General features: G+C 47.2%; 1 protein-coding gene across 3 annotated transcripts in view; it reads right to left on the reverse strand.

Moving 5' to 3' along the window:
- Positions 1-254: 254 nt before the first annotated feature.
- STAT1 (signal transducer and activator of transcription 1) overlaps positions 255-14527 on the reverse strand; it is an 876601-nt gene continuing 862328 nt past the window's right edge. For 2 of the 3 annotated variants that reach the window (XM_069615679.1, XM_069615677.1), the window contains one exon: positions 255-2110. In XM_069615679.1, coding sequence (XP_069471780.1) covers positions 2084-2110 — 27 coding nt within the window. In that variant the 3' untranslated portion in view covers positions 255-2083. The remainder of the gene's footprint in view (positions 2111-14527) is intronic. The other variant, XM_069615678.1, reaches the window with a different exon arrangement.

Raw genomic sequence — 14527 nt, forward strand, 5'->3', positions numbered from 1 at the left:
TATTTGTAAATAGTTCCAAAAAAAGATAGTGAACCGACAATACCTGATTCAGGCATCCTTCTTGATCCCAGGTGTATATTTTCACATATAGTGCAAATGTCATTCTTAAACATAAACTATTAAATCTAATGCGTTTACTGCTCACTAACTCACTTTAGTATCCCAGAATTTTACAAACCTAATTTAACAAACTTGCCATGCTGGTGGACATAATTGTATATTTATCTTATTGAATGCAATGCTTGAAATGTGCCTACACAAAAGAATGACAATATTTTATTCAACTTGAATAATACAGTCTGATAACAGAGAGGACATCCGTGGTCACAAAAGCCTGTTACAACTGCTATAATGTCTAAACGTAAACACACAGTGGTCATATGGAGGTCTAACTAAAACATAGTAAAACAGTCTACTGTACAAGATGAAAATGCATTCATATGTAACAAGATGCAATCCTAGTAAATGACAAATGCCATCAAGCAACCACTCACCAATGAACTAGATCTAGTATCATGCTTGTCGATTCTAGATATTGCCATCACCATAAAACTCTGCTCCTATCTGAGCTGTACTATTCTGAGTCCTACACTCATGCTTACCAATAACTTAGCACACTTGAGAAACACAAATCCCTACTTCAACAACCATATATCCTCCACTCATACCAATTGTTTTTCCACTCTGATTTTGGTCATTGTATTGTCTAATGTCTCTCTCCCATCTCCTCCTCCATAAACCTTTCCTTCCTTTCCACAGACTAAGGTCTGGCGACACCCTGGGAGGGTCACAATATGCCATCCTTTGAGCAAGGCCATGCGCTGTAAGGCCCCTATGGTGGTGATGGGTGCAATATGAATATTGGATAACATAACATGCAAGCGGAATGGGGTGAGTAAATGCCACACAAAACCCCTGGCATGGTGAACACCTCTCTCCAGCTATCCCTCCATTGGGCGCTACGCCCCACAGAATACAGTTGAGCTTCACGATAAATGCGGTCCAATTGTAACACATAACTACTCCACCTTTTTCTTCTCATCTCTTCCTGTGCATCTGATCTACCCTCTGCCCTCAGACCAACTATCTGCCCGACTCTGCCCCTCCGAAACACTACTGCATGTTCTAACATACTCCTCCTTTGCCTCTCTGGCAGGAAAAGTGCTTTGATGCCATAACCTATGGGAGGAGGTGGTATACAAACGCAATATAATGTTGATTGCAATTCAATTGGTTGTATTTTGCGGTTTGTGACATCTCTATAGCTGTGCACCATACAAAATGTAATTCAACATTAACACACCAAACAGGAATCATCCCAGGCCAGAGAGGGGTGACGCAGAGACAACAGAGTGATTGAATTATCAGAGGAAAACAATTTTACTTTTCAAAAGTTGTTTTTGTTGTAATGCATACGGTGTGCCGAGTAATGACCATAAATGAAAATAAGGCATTTTAATCTTATAGATCCTCTTCAGATCAGATAATGCAGTAGTAGCGCTTCTCTATGGCATGTGGAAATCGTACCTCTAATCTGAACACCACACATCAGTGCAGGCGGCAACAAGGGGCAGACACCTGCTTATCTGTAACTCCACCGGGTTTGTTTGTGGCGGCTTTTGCCCGTTTTTAGGGACTAAAACAGACCGGTGCGCTCGTTATCTAGATGGTTGTATGCATGTTTCACAGTAAGACGTGCAGTTTCAGCCATTTTCTGACAGCTTCTTTCTAATATCTAGCCAGACTATTGAGATGGGGTAACCAAGACACATGCTCTTCATGAGTCAGGGACTCCATGTGCATTTGAGTTTGGAGCCATCCCTTGAAAGAAAGTCTCGTCACAGGCGTAGGTTTGAACCATTCATTTGAATCCTTCCTTTGTGCATGATTCACTAAAAAACACTTCTGGATCTGCACAGCCGCAAATTCATGTTTTGATAATCCTACAGAGAGATGTGTCAAGCAAACATTTTAGGGAAAGCTAGTAAAGCATCGAAGGATAGGCCAATGTTCGCCTCTGCTGGATAGGCTTGCATTCTTCTAGAAACAAAGATTAAAAAACGAAGCACGTGATGATGGGCGCTCAGTTCGCGTATCCTGCTGTACTCATCTGCAAAACAAGAGAGCAGAAAATAAGCATGCGTGAGACCCCACATGTACACGTGAGTGTTATCCTGCAACTAGTTAAGAAATGCAGCTTTAATGAGATTTAAAGAATATCAGTATTTTATAATAGTGTAAATTAAATCATACAAACATAAATGTAGTCGTATATTAACCAAATTCATCTCGCACAGGGCAGCTTGTATTCACATATAAATGATCATGTATGCACATATACACTAATTAAAAAGGAAACAATCCCTCACATGCCCAACATCTTAATTTTAACACTAAACTTCTAAACACACTACACAAGTGTAAGACAAATATGGATCGAAGCAACACTGAAAAGAAATTAAGAAAATACCTCTAGAAAAAATAACTCTCCTGGAGGCCAATCGGGATAGTTAGAAGCCGGTGCTCATTTCTCACTGAGTCACAGGTAACTAGCTCATGTTCCCCACTTCTTGGGAGAGCCCACATAATCTGCACAGTCTCTTTCCTAGAGTGAGCTCCTGTAATGTGCTAATAGAAGTTCAGCAAAGTATCTCTGTGGTCTTTGGTATCTCTACGAAAATGTGTAGCAGTCAGGCCTGGCCAGTGACCCTCATCATTCTCTAACTTCATGTTGGCCTTTTTCACAAGACACAGTGCAGTTTTTCCCATTAATAAGTAAAACATCACCCAAGGGAAAGTTGTCTGCCTCACCCATAATGCGTGCCAAAAATGTGAGTTCAACCCGTTTGTCACACGCCCTGCAGTCTCTCCAGCTGGAATTGAAGCAAGCCACCTCCAGCCATAGAGCTTCAACAGACGTTGACTACCCAATTCCAAGAAGCCTTATCTACCCCGTTCTACCAGACGCTCTGAAAATGCCTCTCTTCATCACTTCATAACTCAGCGCCATATGAGGTCCTTGGGGCATGTTTTGTCTTAGAACTCAAAGTTTCAGCAGAAAGTGCTCCATCCACGTATTACTAAGGGCAGTAGCTGTGACACGCACATCGGATGCCGCCCTTTTGCCGACAGGAATTCTTCTGAAGTACTTTACTTCGAAAGACTTCCGCAGACAAAATGTATCAACATATACGAGGGTTGGGGGAGGTAAAGGGGTAAAAGGGATGGCGACGGGCTTTGGGAAGGGCACCAGTGTAGGGAAAGTGTTGCTTAGGGGGAAGAACCCCAAATAAAAAATACAAAAAATGTGATGAGTTTTGTCGGTGGAATTCCAACAAAGTAAAGTTCTTGGAACAGTAAATGTCATTTAGCACACAACCCACTCCTTTACCAACTGTAAGGCCACTATCTGGGGAAAGGCACCATAGTATAGCCAATAGGGGTGGAAAGAAAAAGGGAACCATACATAATAAAAACACAGTAATAAAATCATAAATCCGACCCCAGATGCCAACACTGAGCACAGTTCCAATATTCCTAACTCTATGGCATAGTAGTATACACACTACAAATGCACATCTAACAGTAAATGTATGACCTAGAGGAGGAATAGGGGGAGAACCCCCAAGAACACAAGGCCAAAGACCCCCCAAAGTTAGTATACATTTAGGCTGATTGAACCAACACATTACACGCCCTGGGAGGGGGGAGGAGTAGTTCCAGTAATACTTTGCAGTCATACATTGGAGACAAGCATATCACATTGATGGAGTTATGTGCAAGATTTTTAAAACACATAAAATCAGTGGCACAAGCCAACGTTCAAATCGGGTAAGTACCTCGACATTCATTTTAGGAGAGTTGCAGGTAAGTTACCAAGATCCCCAAAGGAACAAACTGGAAAAGTCAATAGACACAGTGACAATTATAGAGAAAAGAAAATGTGTGTACGAGTTTCACCACTCAGATGCAGAGAAGACAGCAACTGGGGGACACCGGCGCTGTTCATCTTGAAAAGCTCCAGTGCCAGGTGCAAGACATAGTCCGCAGAAGACAGACAGCCAAGAATGTTTCAAGTGGTTAGGAAGGATTTCTGTCTACTGCACCTTTACTTCCATTTGAATGGACCCCCAAACATTCTCCTTTTATTTTTTATCCTGACCTGTACTTTTTACAGTGCAGTGAAGCATTAAACTTCACTACACTGTCTTTTGCTCATCCGTTATGGGGAAACTGACATGTCCTTCAGGCAGTCAGTACTGGGAAACATTGTTTCTCTTAGTCTAGTTACTTTGTTACTACGTTTAGTAACTTATCACTTGAGGTAATTTTTTATCATTGCAAAACGCATCTTACAATGCAGTACCATGGTGTACACTTTTGTTTTTGCCCTAGACTAACGCTCAGCGGTTACTCTATGTGTGCTAAATGGAAAAACTGGTGGCAACAGTGACTTTTTACCATTTCTTGGTGCTTTTCGTTTTAGTCTTACCGTGTTTACCGCGTTTGGCTGCTAACTGTGGCTAGTGACCAAACATGGCCATGCCACAAGGTTTTTCGCTTGTCCTTTGACTATCTTGTCTTTTAGACTTCTTCCTGGCCTATGAGGCCAGGAAAATCCTTAAATGGACTTCCAGTGCCAGGGTAGGCAGAGGCTTTTGGCGGGCTACTGGAGGGCTATGTGCGTTTGCTGGCAGGACATGGGCTGGGACTGTCTGGTCCCAATCCACAAACTGGTTTCAGTGTGTCTGAGTGATATGCATGAGTGTTACTGCCAGTAGTCCTGATTGGACTACTGCTGTGGTGTGTGTGGGGATAGTTCTGCTATTGGGAGTTTCAGCTCTTACCTTACTTTTGGGATAAGAGGACCCCTGCACCCACTCTGGAGAGATCCTGGAGAAACCTGAAGGAGCCAAGTCTTCTGTCCAGCTGGGAGACCTGTGAGGAGACTAGTGACCCGTCTGAAGGAGGCTTGGCGACCAGTTTCTGCTGCTGTCCTGGAAAAGCCCTGTCTTGCTGTCTATCTTCAGCAATCCTGCGAGGGAGCTGCGTCCCCTGAAGTTGAGCGAACATCCATTCCTGACGTCTGCTCGGTATCCTGCAAAGAAGAGCCTTTGGAAGTGCCCGGGGACTGCACTGTGGCTGACCAGCTCTGAGTTTGGCTACCGTGCTGTCGATATCAACGTTCTGCGTTGAGGCCTGGAACTTGGGGGATCCTCAGCTTGTCCTACAAGACTTAACTCAGCGGAATTTCCGAGCCCTATCATCAAGGAGACCCGAGATAAGGGGGAAAGTCTGACCACGACAAGTGAGTCCATTTGCATCGCCGTGCTGCCTTGACCGCCATCCGAAACAGGTCACCTACGTCAAGTCCAGTCCTGAGAGGGTTCCTGCATTGTGTTTTGCTGCATTCTGCCACCAAGAGTCCTTGCACAAGCCAACGACAATGACCGCTGATCTGCTCGAACCTGCAACACTTGCAAATCAAGGGCTGAGGCTGACAGCGAGAAACGCAACCTCAGACCTTCTTCCTTTGACCTGCCAAGTCCAGTGAAGAAGCAGAGTACGGGGGTGTGTTACAATGGTTCTTACCTGCCCCTAAACGCCCTTTAAAAGTGTTTCTAACTTTTACAAACTTTTGATAACACTTTGGCTTTGCCATTGCTTCCTTGCGCAAGCCTTCCGAAAGTTGGGGACAGTTTTGTTAGTTAGAATAACTTGTCTTTTAACCCTTAGTATCGTTCACTGGACCCCAGAGACCCTACCTTCATGTTTTCCAGCGTTACAAACCCCAGACAACTTAGGGAAGGACATTTGAAGCTAGGGCTAATTCTCTGTGGACCTGCAGTGCATAAACCAATCTACACTTTCCTTTATATTATTATGCCCTACTATAGAGACTGTATACATGTATTCTATTTTTAGTGTTGTGTGATACTTCTACCTGATGATAGTCTTGATAGTCTTTTTTTATAGTGTTGTTTTGCCATAAATAAATGACTGTATTTTTATACAAAACAAAGGGGGTTCTGGGAGTCTTTCTACCGGCACAAACACAGCCCATTGAGCTGTTCTTGGGTGCATGGCCCTCGGGAGAGTCTCAACCAAGTCTTTAGCTCACTGTCCCTTTCACAGAGGAGAAATATCCCTGCATATCAGTCTTTGTCCGGCCCAGGGGCAGTCCAGCACCGAAATGCTAGACAATTCTTCTCTGAACAAGAGTACCAACAGCAACCCCATACACGTGTTTCAGCCTTGTTGGGCATCATCAGTGAGGTGGAGTCTCACCCTAAGTTACCCGGGGAATCCAGAAGTGGACCCCTTTCTCACTGTTCTTAGAGAGGCACAGCTCCACCTCAATGATGAGGCCCGACTAGGCCGAAACACGTGTCTGGGGCCAGTATATATTGAGGTGCTGTGTCCTGCAACCTTAGTTCCCGAATTTGGTGCAAGTATATATTGAGGCACTGCAACCCATAAACTTAGTGTCTGAGTATTAGGGAAAAGGGAGGAACAGAGGGACCGCAGAACCAAGGTGTACCAGCTATCCTCCAAGATCATTAGCGAAAGTTAAATAATTTTGTTGTCAATGGATTCCTTCCTCCCTCAGATTGCTCGTCTTTGATAGATCCCCATAGCAGTACATAGATCTGTAGGAAGGAGGAGATCAGGGATACCACCTAAACCAGAAAACTATGAAAGACAGCCCTGCCAGAACTAGCTTTCTGAACAGATTGGGAATCCAAGCAGTAAGGTTTAGCAAACGTGTGCAAAGAAGTCCACATAGCTGCCTGGCAAATGCCCAGAACAGGGACTCCACGTTGTAGAAATGAGAAGGCAGCCAGTCCTGGTGAGACCCTCATCCTTACCAGCCTCATCCTTATACCATTCTGAGATGCAGGGGATGATCCACCTTGACAGAGTCTGTTTGGTGATAGCCCTGCCAGCAATGCCACCAACATATCAAAAAGTAGGTCATCTTTCCTGGCCTCCCTTGTCCAAGAGTCATAAAACCTGAGGGCCTGCACCGCATTCAGCTGATGGAATTGTTCCTTTGCTTTGGAAGAGTGAGGCTTGGCAAAAGAGGCAGGAAGAGGGATCTTTTGAGAGAGATGGAAATCAGAGACCACTTTCGGAAGGAAAGATGGCATCACTCTCAATGTCACCTTCCTCTTGGAGAAAAACAAGTAAGGAGGTGTTACTGACAACGCCTGGAGCTTGTCGGTTAGACCTCCCTAACTGAGAAGCTCCACCCATCTAGCGGAAGTGATGGCGACCAGGAAAATCACCTTAGGGGTGAGTTTTCATAATGAACAAGAATGGAGTGGCTAAAACGGAGCACCTTTAAGAAATGTGAAGACAAAATCTTTTTTTAATTTTTTTTTTTTAAACTTTGTTTATTGAGGGGAACAATTCACAGCAAGACAGTTCTCATAAACATAGTACAGTATAGCATATGTATAATATCGACAGTGGCATATATCAGTGGCAGTAAGACAGGTATCATCACGTAAGACGACGGGGTAGGTGTTACATCGGAATCGGACATCAAATCACATAGATACAAACGTAGTAGAGACCATATATCTTTAGGACGGCAGGGTTTCGGCACTGATAAAACAAAGAGTTCCTCGTCATCGTTCACCATACACAAGTCTTTCAGGAAATTGGATCGGGTAGGCCCTGCAGTGGATTTCCAGCATTTCAGGATGCTGCTTTTGTCAATAATACATGAGATGTTAAATAGTCTCCTCGTGGTCTCCTTCACCTTCCCAATGTCACCAAGCAGGTATTTTAGGGGGGATAGGGCGGCTGGGATGGCCGTTATCTCCTCAAGGAGCTCAGCCACTTCTCGCCAAAAGTTCGCGATAACAGGGCACAACCAGTACATATGATATGCCCCAGCATCAGGAGCGCCGCATTTCAAACATGTCCCTGTGCAACCCTCCACAAACTTAGCCAGTCTAGCCGGGGAGTAATGTAGCTGGTTCAGTATTTTAAATTGGATCAGTCGGAGTCCAGAGTTCATGGAGACCGATTTGGTGAGTTGACAAAATCGGGCCCATCTCACGTCATCGATCTGAGTACCCACATCCCGCTCCCAGGTTTCTCTGATAGTGTTTCGTGAGGGGGAGTGTGATTGCACCAGGGTGTATAGTGACGAGATTCTTTTGCTATGACCGTCCGTCGTCACCATGGCTCTGATACACTCATTTGCCTGGGGTTCCATCGGGAAGGAGGGTCATTTGGCGGCAAAAGCGGTTCTCATACGATAGTATTGGAGACGTTTAAGCTGCCCCCCTCCAACCGCCCCGTGAAATCTGCAAGTTCACAGAGCATGCCATCAGGGAACATATCTCGTAACCTGAAGAGTCTATTCGGGTCCCAGGTCCGCTGAAGGGCCCTGTCGAAGGTCGGGGAAACACTGGAGAAGTTCCACAGGGGTATCTCTGGGTCATAGGGGACTTCCAGGCCAATCCTTTTATAGACCCTGGACCCCGCCCGTGTAGTGACGTATACCGGGTCAAAAAGGCAGTTGTTGACATAGGTGGGGTTCAAAAGGACCGAACGTATATCATTAGGGCGGACTGCGTGCTTTTCAAGAAGAATGTGTGGGGCAGTGTCCTAGGGGTCAAACCAATGTTTTACAAATTGTGCCTGTGCTGCTATGCAATACAACTCAAAATCAGGGGCCGCAATACCACCTTGTGAGTATAGCTCCACCATTTTATCCCACCCCAACCTAGCAGTTTTACCGTTCCAAATAAAGGAAGATGCCAGTGACCTAAGTTTGACAAAAAGGGTTTACCAGGCCATATCGGGATGTTATTGAAGAGGTACAGGAGTTTGGGTAATACAACCATCTTAAGTAGGGCCACTCGGCCGTATAGGGACAGAGGGAGGTTAGCCCATAGGTGGAGCTTGGTCGAAAGGGTGAGAAGCAGTTCGCCATGATTGTGTGAGTGCAGCAGCTGTCTATCTCTAGCCACCATTATGCCCAGGTATCTCACCAGCGTGGGGGCAGGCTTAAACCCTGTGATGCAAGATAGGTCACCCGTATTAGGGGTCAAAGGAAAGATTTCGGATTTGGGGACATTGATTTTGTATTCCGAGAACTTGTGTATGTCAGCCATAATGTGTTGCACATTCTGATGTGGGTCCCGGACATACAACAGGTTATCGTCCGCATACAGAGATATGATCTGGGGAGGGCCAGTCATCCTGAGTCCTCTATGCGAGTGGTGTTGACGAATGTATTCCGCCATTGGTTCAATAGTGAGGGCAAACAGAATAGGGAAAAATGGGCAGCCTGCCTGGTCCCCCTGTGTAGATGGAAAGAAGGGGACAGGGTGTTGTTGGTTAGGACCTTGGCGGATGGTTGAGTATATAGCAGCCGAACGCATTTAATAAAATACGGCCAAACCTCTCAAGTACAAGGAAGAGGTATGTCCAGGAGACGGAATCAAAGGCCTTTTCGGCATCGAGGGCCACTACGGCCGCCCTAGCCTCTGGGTCTATCTGCGCCAGCACATTGAACAGTCGTCGAAGGTTTAAAGCCGTGGATCTAGTTGGTATGAAGCCGGCCTGATCAGGGTGGACCAGGATCTGCATGTATGGAAGGAGCCTGGTGGCCAGTACTTTAGCGAAGATTTTCGCATCGGTATTGATTAGGGAGAGGGGCCTGTAAGAGGCCATCTCCTGTGCTGGTCTACGTGGCTTCAAAAGGACCGTAATAATTGCTTCACGCATCGAGCCTGGAAGGACACCACAATTCATGGCCTCCTCCCATACTTTCAGTAACAGTGGGGCCAATTCGCCTTGGAATTCCTTGTACAGTTCGGCAGTCAGACCATCCGAGCCAGGGACGCGGCCACCAGATAAAGATTTTATGGCCTTGTTTAGTTCTTCAATACTCATGGGTTGATCTAAAATGTTTCGCGTGGTTCCAGTGAGTGTTGGGAGATCGAGGGAGATCGAGGGAGTCTAGATATCTGAACGTGTCTTCCCTAGTTTTAACATCGTGATCAGAGTATAAAACGGAGTAAAAATCAGCAAAAGTAGCATTGATATCGCATTCTTTATTGACCGTGACCCCAGCTGGATTCTGAATACTAGCGATTGGATTAGGGTGCCTATCTGTTTTAAGCATGTTGGAAGAAATCTCCCCGCCCTATTGCTCTCCCCGTATCTGCGGGCCTTAGCCGGGGCAGCCATGTACAGAACTTCCCTATTGGCTAGTTTGTGAAAGAATTGAGGGAAGCGTGTATCTTAGACAGGGTTTCTTTGTTCAATGTGGCACTATATTCCGTCTGTAGTGCATCTATTGCGGCTTCAGTCGCACCCAGTTCCCTCCTCACCGCTCTCAGCATACCAGTAGATTTACCCAATATAGTACCCCGGATCAACCTTGAATGCCTCCCACAGGGTAGTATAGGTGCTCACAGAACCCTTGTTCAACTCCAAAAACGCCTCGATTTCAGTATGTAAAGCCTCACAGATATTGGGGTCCCTAAGGATTGCAGAGGGCATCCTCCACCTTCTAGCCGGAGGTGGGGAGTCACCCAGGCTGATGTTCAGTGTTATTGGCGAGTGGGCCGAGAGCGTGCGGGGGTGTATTGCACAGTCATCGATCTCAGCGGAGAGGGACGAGCTAATAAACCAATAATCTATAAAGGAGTGGGAGTCGTGAACAGATGAGTAGAAAGTGAATTTCTTCTCAAGTGGATGTAGCGTGCGCCATGCGTCAATTATGTTGGTCTGTTTCATCGTCTTTTTTAACGGCGAGAAGACGCTTTGGACGGAGCCCTGGGGGACGTGGATGAGCGGTCCAAGGAGTGATCAAGGATCATATTGAAATCTCTGCCCCATATTATTTGCGCCTCAGTCGATGTGGATATCATGTGGAGGATTGCGCGATAAAATAGCGGGTCATCGATATTAGGACCATATGTATTTATCAACAGGATTTGCCGTCCCGCCGCCTCCCCCCATACCAACACATATCTACCCAAAGGGTCTATCTTACTAGCAAGACACCTGAAGCACATCTTGGAGTGTATAAGCATCAGGACTCCCCTGGATTGTGTTGAATATTCTGTGAAGTACCTATGAGGGCCCCACCGTGGAAGGAATTTATTGTTGATGCTCCCCATCGCATGTGTCTCCTGTATCAGAAGGATATGGGGATCATGGCGTGTAATGTATGCAGCAATTTTCCTTGCCTTGACTGGGTTGTTGAGACCCCGAATGTTCCAAGAGAGTAGTCGAATGTTCAACCCACCTTTAGCCTGCGCCATAGCTGCCTATCAAAGAGGGCATTTGCCAAGCATGGCGCCACTGTCTCAAGTTTTGGAAGAGTCTCGCTGAAGAACAGTCCCCTGGTTTTAACTTTATAACATCCCCAACCATGCCCGGCAGAACATGTTTAAGAGTATGCGCCGGGTTGCCCCTGGGCCTGGTTTTTTGCGCTTTATAAATAAAATAAAATCAAATCAAATCAAACACCAGGGCAAACTCTTACCTGTTTCCCCTTCCAACCCCCCACCTGCATCATCAACCTCAACCCGATGATGTATCCCATCAACCATAACTTGGGAAGTCTCCTGGGGGTGTGAGCTGTACTCACGTGACCGAACACCATGTGGGGGGGCTCACGGCCCTACAACAATATATGGTGGACAGGGCCACCTCGCCGTCGACGGGTTATCGAACTTGTGGTAAGGCAGTGTAGAGCAAGTCCCTTCAGGCAGCGTGGTCCTCCTGTTCCGGCACCCGCCGGGCCGGCAGGTTACGGTTAGCTTCCCGGTTCCCCGGGGCAAGGGGGATTGAGGCCTCGACATACATCATGGCCTCCGTAGGATTGTCGAAAAAGTGTGCGCGGCCTCCGTGTTGGATGCACATTTTAGCCGGGAAGACAAGCGCATATGGGATCTGGCGTAGTCTCAGCTGTCTCTTGACCGGTTGTAGGATCTTCTCAGTGTCTGCACATTGGTTGAAAAGTCCGGATATATGTGTATCCTGTTTTCTTCGTAATACAGGGATCCTTTTTCTCTGGAAAGCCTCAGGATAGCGTCTCTATCTCTATAATTCAGAAGTCGGGCAATGATGGTGCGGGGCGGCGCTCCTGTCTTAGGAGGGGAGGCCAGGGTATGATGGGCCCGCTCCACGAGGAAATGATCGGAGCAAGCATCGGGGGCCAGGAGGGATTTCAGGAGGTCTTCCACATGGCGCTCCATGGAGCCCCTACCAAAGGATTTGGCTACTCCTATCAGGCGGATATTGTTTCGCCTGGAGCGAGATTCCAAGTCCTCGCACTTGTTCAGGGTTTTCTGCAGGTCTCCCTTCAACTGGGCAATATTACAGCCATGTTGGGCTATCGTGTCCTCATTAACTCCAATCCTGTTCTCCGCCTCCGTAGTGCGAGCACTTTCCTTATCAACCCTAGCCTTCAAAGAGCTGATCGTGGCCCCTATGTCGTCCAGTTTGCTGTTCACCACCAGGAATCCACTCTAGACCATCGTTAGTAGTTTGTCCCCTCTCACCTCCATTGGAGACTCCAGTTGGCTGCCCGAGGAGTCCATCGGACCAGTTTTCTTGGAGCCCATACTTTTTTTCTCGCTGCGGCACATGTGTCAGCTCTGTTGGGCTGCGTTGGGTGTGCCCACGCTCCGGCGACCCGTGATAGGTAGTGGTTGGCGATCGTTGGCGTACACCGCTGACGAGTATATAAGAGAAAGGCACCAGGGCACCCACCTTATGATGTTACCGGCAGGCCCCAGCGGGCGAACGCAACCGGCCCAATGCCGTCGACAAGGCCCGACCTGGCGGTCGGTCAAGGGTCAATCCGCAGGGCAGTATCGGAACAGGGAACGGGATGACAATCCCGATGAAAAGGGCAATGTTCCGTCCAGACCAGGCGTGCAGTGTATATCCAGAAGAAGGATCGAGGGCCAACAGGATATATCCAACGGTAACTCAGAAAGGCGCGGAGCGTGGCCCCTCCCGCTTCCGGCCTGCGCACGAGCCAGCACCCCCTGTCGTCACACGATTTCTTCTGGAGCCGTGGCCCGGATATGCCTCCGCCGTGTTCACGGTATAAGTTTGCAGTCCGATTTCTCAGGATTGATTCGGCATTCCTTCATGAAAATCAGTGGAGTGATGCCGCAGGCTCTCCACCGCCAAATGCAGGTGTTTATTGGCGTGTAGGCGGCCCCGAACAGGATTAATTTATAATAGGATATGTTACGGGCCGGAGCTCTCCCCTCAGGTGGCCATCTTCGTCGTGTGCAACAGCGCCCCCCATCATGTGAAGACTAAATCTAAGTCCCATGCCAGAACAACAAACTGGCATGGGGGAAACCGATTACATAGAACCTGCAGGAATTGCGTCACCCTGGGGGTCATGAAAACAGATCTGTTCTTGGGTCCTCTTGAAAACCAATGGCAGTATGATACTCCTTCACAGTGCCCATCTGCAGGCTCCTCTGTGCCAAAGAAAGCAGAAAATCAGCATAGAAGATGTCGAGCAGGTAAAATGATTAAAAAATGGATGGATTTGTTAAAGGCTCTCCTAGCAGAGAGGTCCTCTGACAAATCCCTCTCCTTATACCTCAACCTGCCAGCAGCCATTCATGAAGGTTCCGGCTGTTGAGCTTTGGATGCAGCATTCTCCCCTCTGCGGAAATGCACCAGTGAAGGCAGATTAACATGTTTAGCAACCCCGGGGTACCACGTTCTCCGGGTCCAGTCAGGAATGATCAAAATCATTGTGGAACTGAACAGGTGTAGCTTCCTGTGAACCAGCGGTATGACAGATTGGCAGGAATGCATAGAGCAGGTCAATGTCACACTCAACTTTCAAAGTGTCCTACAGAGATCCCTGTTGTGGAAATTCCCTGAAGCAGAATAATGTTTGCTTCCTGTTCACACTGGAAGCAAAGAGGTCCAACCGAAGAGTCCCCAAACATGACAACACTCCTTCCAGAACATCCTGACAGAGCTCCCACTCATGGGAGGCTGACGCTTGTCTGCTCAAGGTGTTCACAATCACATTCCCCCTGCTGACCAGAGGTGCTGTCATCAGAGATACAATGTTCTCTAGATACCAGGACCATAGTTGCATTGCTTCTCTGCACAAAGGCAAGGAGCCCACACCACCCATTTCTTTGAGGTAGTGCATGGCCACTGTATTGTCTGTCAGGACCAACACAGTCTTGCCCTGTCCCAAAGGGAGAAAAGCAACCAGGGCCAGACTGATAGCTCTCAACTCTAGCAAACCGATGTATTATTAGCATTGTAACAGTGGCCACAGGTTGGTGGTCAGGGTTGTTGAAACAACACCGCTTTCAAATCTCTGGACACTTTTGCTGAGACCTGAGGAAGATCTGAGGTCAGAAGGAATGGAAGGAACTCTCTCCTATGATTGGAAGACATGCACCATCTTGGAGATGTTTGCTACTCCATCCTTGGGAGGAAAGGCCCTGCCCAGACAAGTGCACAAGACTGCCCCGATGAAACATAGGGACTG

This window comes from Ambystoma mexicanum, chromosome 9 (genome assembly GCF_040938575.1).
Source record: "Ambystoma mexicanum isolate Mex_15411 chromosome 9, UKY_AmexF1_1, whole genome shotgun sequence".
NCBI classification, from domain to species: domain Eukaryota; kingdom Metazoa; phylum Chordata; class Amphibia; order Caudata; family Ambystomatidae; genus Ambystoma; species Ambystoma mexicanum.